The following is a 6,876-nucleotide window of genomic DNA, read 5'->3' as shown; positions in this document are numbered from 1 at the left end:
CTACGCAATCAGTATTGCATTCCATATAGGACATAGTGTCACAGATTTTTTTTCGGGATGCAATTAATTATTTTAGATATTTTTGTCCTGAAGTAAAATTCGAAGCTCAAACTTTTCAATGGTGGTATTGGTGTGAAGTAAGAAAAGAAGGCAAAGAAGGAAGAACAATACTAAATCATCTTCCCCTTTTTTTGATAAAGAAAATAACCATTTGTCAGCGGCGGAGCATCTTTAAACATTCTCAAACAATTACATAGAGAACAATGTTGAGGTAACAGAATCACTTAATGTTTAATTAGTTGCTATCTACAACTGGAACTTTCCTGGGTTTTTTTTCGTTTTAAATAAAGAAAATATTTCGTTTAGCTGATTTATGTTGCTATTTATAGGAGAAGTTATTGGCATGCCGTATGTGTTTCACAGATTGTTGGATGGAAACTTTCTATTTGGAATGTACGAGTACGATAGTTTAGCCGTTGCTACATTAAATCAAAATCATTGATTTTTTTGCTCGATTAACAAAGAAATTGATTTATTGTTTTCGTGGTAGGTTACCTAGCAGAGATATAATATGTTTGATGTTACATCGGATTAGACAATTCAAGGGAGAGTATTAGTCTGCCGAACAATGACCAAACCAGGGAGACTGTTACAGACATTGAGGCATACAATGGTTAGACATGAATCCAATAGTATAAATATATATATCACATATGATAATACTCTAAACATTTAAATAAATACGCATGAAATGCATTTCATCAAATACGCAAAAGTATCATTGTCATAAATATTAAAACATAAAATAATACACATCAAAACGACAAAGATAACACATATATAGGTACTATACTGAATTTGGTGACAAAATACTACATCAATTGCTTGAAGGTATAGCTCTGATGGTAGGCTCTGTTTTAGCATATGACTTTTAAAATATGTGATAACAGTATTGGGATAAAAAAGACATTGCAGTCAGCACTTACACAGCCACATGTTTATAGCTAGAGACATATTGTTAATAACCAATATAATCATGTCTTTGGGAGAAATTATGTATAGAGCATGATAAATATATAAACCGACTAGAAAGTTGGGTAATTATGCTGAACCTGTGGTTAGTAGTCATGGTCATTTAATGATAGAACGAAGAACTAGACGTAAAACAACAAAAAGTAATAAAACAACAGCTATAATATATAAACGTAAAAACTACATTTTTTTGAGATAAATAAAAATTTTCAGAAGACAGGAGAATTTCATGTGAAACCAAGCTCAGGGTAATAGCTCGTCAGTACACGGCAGGATTTCCTTATCTGCTCTGCAAACTATTCTATTGATAATAATATTTCTCCTATACTAAAGAAAATTATAAATTGTATGGCATTCAAAACAAGTTTTCTTACGCGATTATACCAGGGGGTGCCAGTATGCATGATAGGAATTGAGGAGGTTATCGACAGCGTGTTCCATCGCCATACTTACTTAACCGTCTTAACTATCCTAGTATAAGTCAAAGTTTCATTTTCTTAATAAAAATGAAGAAGAAACAATAACTCCTACCACATGTTCACGAAACTATATTCTAAACCATTTTGAATTCAACTAGGTCATTAGCATATGCCATTACAAAGGCCCCACAAGTTTGAACGTCGTAGTTTATTTTGAAGCCAAATAACATCACATGCCTCCGAGAATTGTATCACCAGCTTTAATTGAAGCGTTCATAAGATAAAACAGCAAAACTTTTTGCTAACAGTTGAACAGTAGTATATGTGCAGTAATATTGATTCTCAATGGATGTTGCCACGTTGTAGACTTTTCAATATACGGATACGAATGTATTAAATGATAATACAAGGTCTTACTTATGACATCAGTGGATAAGCGATTCTTAACACAGATCTATATAGAGGATATTCCTGGTTTCTTGATGATTACTAGTTATATGTCATCGAGTGAAATATAAACCTTGATATCTTTATATTTTTCATGAGTAAGAAGCATGAGCGAAATATATAAAAGTTTCCAACTAACGAGGCACGAATGAAAAATATCAAAGTTTCCGTCTCACGAGATGAAATATTACTGGTATTCATCAAGAAGCAAGGAATATTATATTTTTACAGAAGACCATGACTACTAGTTTCGCCAAAGATTACATTAAAATATGACGTCTTTTTTATGCAGAAACTAATGACGTAACAATCAAATGATATTTTCACTGTCAATACTGCATTCCGATTGTTCAAAAGCGAATGAAAATATCACTTATATTTTCACCATAAAACCTTATATTTCACTGCGAAAACAGTAATAAATTATATTTTTAATTTTAATCATTAATTGCCAGTTTATCTAAAAGAGTCGAAACAAAATAATGTATACTACAAGTAAGATTTCATAACACAGTAACAGTCAAATGGAATACATTCTGAACATTAAAATCTTATATTTGTAATATATTGTTTACAGCAAATCTGTGGGGTTTCTGACCAGTATTACATTTTCCGGTAAAGATGTTATACTATCCTTTCGACTGAATGTGTTCAGACGCAGGTCCTCATTGGAATCATTTGTGATAGACTGTGAGATCCTGGAATGTGGATGGTTCACCTTTTTAAATACAAATGACATACCGATTCTCATGTCCTTACTGACTTTTCCTCTGTATTTCGGGTGTATCAGAGCATATAAAATAGGATTCACTGCCGTGGCAATTTTTGCACAAAGACCGATTACAGATATCGACAAAGGTGTAATGTGTTCTATGTTGCCATCGAAACATCCAATCATTGCAACTACTGCATATGGTAACCAGGAGAAACAAAAAACTAAAATTATCCCAAAGACAATCTTGGCTGTTTTAAACTCCCGTTTTTGTTTTCGTCTTTCTCGGGATATATTAGGAAAACATAATTTAGAATTTTGTTCAAGCTTGAATTGATCAATTTCCCGTTCATGGAAAGCCACTTTAAGAAAAATGCTGATATAACACACAAATATGATTATCAAAGGAATGAAGAAACACCCCGTCATAAGGGCTATAGAGAATGAGCGATATCGGGGCTGTTTCGAGATAAAATCAAACGTACACGAAACGTGGGATCCTTCCATAATATATCGTCCCCATCCTAGTAAAGGTGATATGGCCCAAAAGGCAGAATATATCCAAGAAAATCCAGCGAACAACAACACCGTCCTGACTGACGTTCTCTTGTACCAAGGCAGATGGACAATGACAATGCTTCTCTCTATGGCAATCAGGGTGAGAGTTGTGATAGACGCTAGACTGGCTAGACTGCCAATAAACGCGTATATCTGGCAGCCTGAAACACACAATGAAATGTTGTGGAGATGACATCAGAAAGATTACATGTGAATGTTAAAATTCCTTCTTCACTTTCAGAAGTAATATATCAATGTTAAAATTCCTTCTTCACTTTCAGAAGTAATATATCAGAGATCTTATCACAATAGCAGGATATATTTATATGAAAGGGTCAGATTGGTTGTGATTTCAGGTTCTACACTCGACGTTCATATGAAATAAGGAAGAAAACTAATCACAAATAACTAGTAACGAGTATCTAAACGTCAAGCGAGAATAAAGAAAGTTTTTTATGTATGGGTGCCATGTTGAGTCTGTTGGTCAAGAGAGAGGATCTAACGCTCCCATCAATACAGACTATAATAAGTCTCGTTAGGAGACAGATTTTGGTTAGGGTTGTTAAATTTGCATCCTATTACGTCCTAATAGCCAGGGTCATTTATTTAGGACGGCCTTCCGTGTATGTGGGTTGGTGTGTAAGTCCTATTACGTCTAACAGCAGGGTCATTTAAGGACGTCCCGTGTATGTGGTGGTGTTGAGTGTGTAACGTCCTATTACGTCCTAACAGCCAGGGTCATTTAAGGACGGCCTCCCGTGTATGTGGTGTGTTGTGTGTGTAACGTCCTATTACGTCCTAACACAGGGTGTAATGTAGTCGGCCTCCCGTGTATTGGTGTTGATGTGTACGTCCTATAACGTCCTAACAGCCAGGGCCATTTAAGGACGGCCTCCCGTGTTGTGTTGGTGTGGTGTGTTGTGTGTGTAACGTCCTATTACGTCCTAACAGCCAGGGTCATTTAAGGACGGCCTCCCGTGTATGTGGTGTGTTGTGTGTGTAACGTCCTATTACGTCCTAACAGCCAGGGTCATTTAAGGACGGCCTCCCGTGTATGTGGTGTGTTGTGTGTGTAACGTCCTTTTTCGTCCTAACAGCCAGGGTCATTTCAGGACGGCCTCCCGTGTATCTCCCGTGTATGTGGTGTGTTGTGTGTGTTACGTCCTAACAGCCAGGGTCATTTAAGGACGGCCTCCCGTGTATGTGGTGTTGAGTGTGTGAAGTGTGTGGTGCGTGTTTAAGGAGACTGACGTTTATTCGTGTTGTCTTCTTGCGTAGTGGAGCTATTTGCCTTTTTATCATGCTATATCACTTAAGCATGCTTCGAAGATACCAAGCAATAAACCTTATTCGGTTGCATTAGCAGCGTATCGACAAATGGGGAATCATTCACCTCACTCCTGTAATGCTGAGCGCTGAACAGGAACATACACTACAACTTTCATACAGTATGGTGTGGCTTGACCAAGGGATATAAGCCAGAGTCTGTCGCACAGGGACAAACGCTCTACTGAAGGCCAAAAGTGAGACGTTAGGGAGAAGAAAAACAAATAGGAAAATTCTTAACATCATACACTCATTAATACAGTCTCTCGCGATCGGCCAGGGGACAGGATTTAATGTCTTCATCAATACTCTCTATAAATAACACTATTCCGATTATTTTGCGTTTGATTATCAGTAACCTAATCTAGACTAAGAAAGCACGTCACTGATTTGAATGTGTTGTAGACTTAATTGATTACATGAAGCTTAATTTCAGACGTTTCTAATATGCCCCTAAACAAGATAGAGTAATAAAAACATCGATTTGTTATCCCCTTAGCAAAAGATATAAGAGCATGCTGTATTCTGAGGTGATGATACCACAGTTTCTCTGTGGGGAACTACCACGTAATATCACAGACAAAGACCAAATGGCCTGAATTAATCCTTTTATAAAAATATAAATTTTGTTGTTCTCAATCAAGCACACGCAAACATGCCCTAAAGTAAACTGATATATAGAGGATATTCCTTGTTTCTTGATGAATACGAATTATATGTCATCGAGTGACGTGGAAATATTTTTCACAAGTTGGAAGTCCGAGTGAAAAATATCAAAGTCTCCATCTTACAAGAATAACAATTACTTTCCCATTTGAATCCTAAGACATTGCTTACAGTGCGTATAAACGTATGATATCAGAACTAGCTCGACAATTGCTGTACGTTCAACTCTTTATTTTTATGGTTCTCTGTATATTTGCCTTAATTGAAATTTTGACCATTCTTTTTGTTTGTTTGATTCAATTAACGTCCCATTAACAGCTAGGATAATGTAAGGACGGCCTCCCATGTATGTTGTGTGCTGTGTGTATGCTGTGCGATGTGAGTGTTTTGGGAGACTGCGGTATGTTCATGTTGTGTCTTCTTGTATAGTGGAATTGTTGCCCTTTTTATAGTGCTATATCACTGAAGCATGCTGCCGAAGACTCCAAGTACCACACCTCACCCGGTTGTATTATACTGACAACGGGCGAACCAGTCGTCCCACTTCCTTTATGCTGAGCGCTAAGCAGGAGCAGAAACTACCACTTTTAGACTTTCGTGTGTCTCGGCCAGGGGACAGAACCCAGAGCTTTCCTCACAAGGGCGAACGCTCAACTCAAGGCAAAACATGAGGCGGTGCCAAGTGAGGCATTAGGAAAGATAGAGTCGGTTAGGTTAGGAAGAAGAGAAAAGATAAGATCCTAAATTTAGTCGCCTTTTTACGATTATGCAATAGGGGCAGCAGGTACAATTCTAACGCCCTACCTGCAGGGCAGTTTGACCATGCTACTACTTACCTATGTTGTTGAAGACCCATCTCATATTAAAGCTAGCAATGGCGAATGCCGGTAGATTTCCTATGGCCATCATCAAGTCCGCTACCGACAGATTCAGCACCAGAAAATTTGAGGAATTACGCAAACTTCGGAACCTGTAATGAAACGATTAAGTATTAACCCGAGTTTTGTTTCTCGTATTCGATGAGTGTTTTTTTCGGTATAGAATATTCATTTCAGAATCCACAAAAGACTTTTCCTCATATACCATGTCTTCCTTACATAATATTCATTTATATTTCATTGGTATTGAAGATCTGGCCAACATTTAATGACATTTTATCGAAGATAGGCACGTTTCTTGCTTTCCCAGCATGCACACAATTTAATAATCTTATTTATTTTGTCTCTTCATGCACGGTACAGTTATTTCAGCAAACACATTGTTTTACTTCAGGTCCACCTGGAATGAAAGTTTTACTTGTTATACTATTAACTTTCCCGTTACGAACATACCAAAGATTCTGCTTGAGTGATGTACAAAATTAGTACGGTAGAGCAGATCTTGATGACAAAGTATTCGGAAATCAAACCACTTTTCTTCGCATCCACTAAGTACCTACACCCGTGAATTTATTCCAAAATTAAATCGCGTGGGACATTCGTGACATCCACCTCCATTGAACCCTATAAAAACCTTTGGGTGATTTAAACATTTAACGAACCCATCTTCACTTTCTTAATCAGTATAATCAAATACGCGCTCATCAGTCTAATCGCATGAGCAATATTTCTTCTGTCTAATCGCATGAGCAATATTTCTTCTGTCTTTATAATTATCCTGTAATCTGCTTTAGCATTATTATTGATCACCATTAACTATAAAATATTGCCCTTTGTT

General features: G+C 36.9%; 1 protein-coding gene across 1 annotated transcript; it reads right to left on the bottom strand.

The window, feature by feature from the left end:
• On the bottom strand, positions 1-6,126 carry LOC138324491 (melanopsin-like). Its single transcript, XM_069269552.1, has 2 exons — positions 5,997-6,126; positions 1-3,329 (listed from the first exon to the last, which is right to left on the bottom strand). The coding sequence occupies exons 1-2, from the start codon at positions 6,067-6,069 to the stop codon at positions 2,470-2,472; spliced, it is 933 nt and encodes a 310-aa protein (XP_069125653.1). The 5' UTR covers positions 6,070-6,126; the 3' UTR covers positions 1-2,469.
• Between the last annotated feature and the right edge of the window lie 750 nt (positions 6,127-6,876).

Source organism: Argopecten irradians, chromosome 5 (assembly GCF_041381155.1).
Source record: "Argopecten irradians isolate NY chromosome 5, Ai_NY, whole genome shotgun sequence".
NCBI lineage: Eukaryota > Metazoa > Mollusca > Bivalvia > Pectinida > Pectinidae > Argopecten > Argopecten irradians.
Note: the sequence above shows the minus strand (reverse complement) of the source record. Positions and strands in the feature narration are given on the sequence as shown.

Bases quoted from the DNA above. Each gene is read 5' to 3' on its own strand.
- LOC138324491 (XM_069269552.1), bottom strand. From the start codon at position 6,069: ATGATGGCCATAGGAAATCTACCGGCATTCGCCATTGCTAGCTTTAAT. The intron at 3,330-5,996 runs GTAAGTAGTAGC...TGTGTGTTTCAG, and splicing joins ATGGGTCTTCAACAACATAG to GCTGCCAGATATACGCGTTT.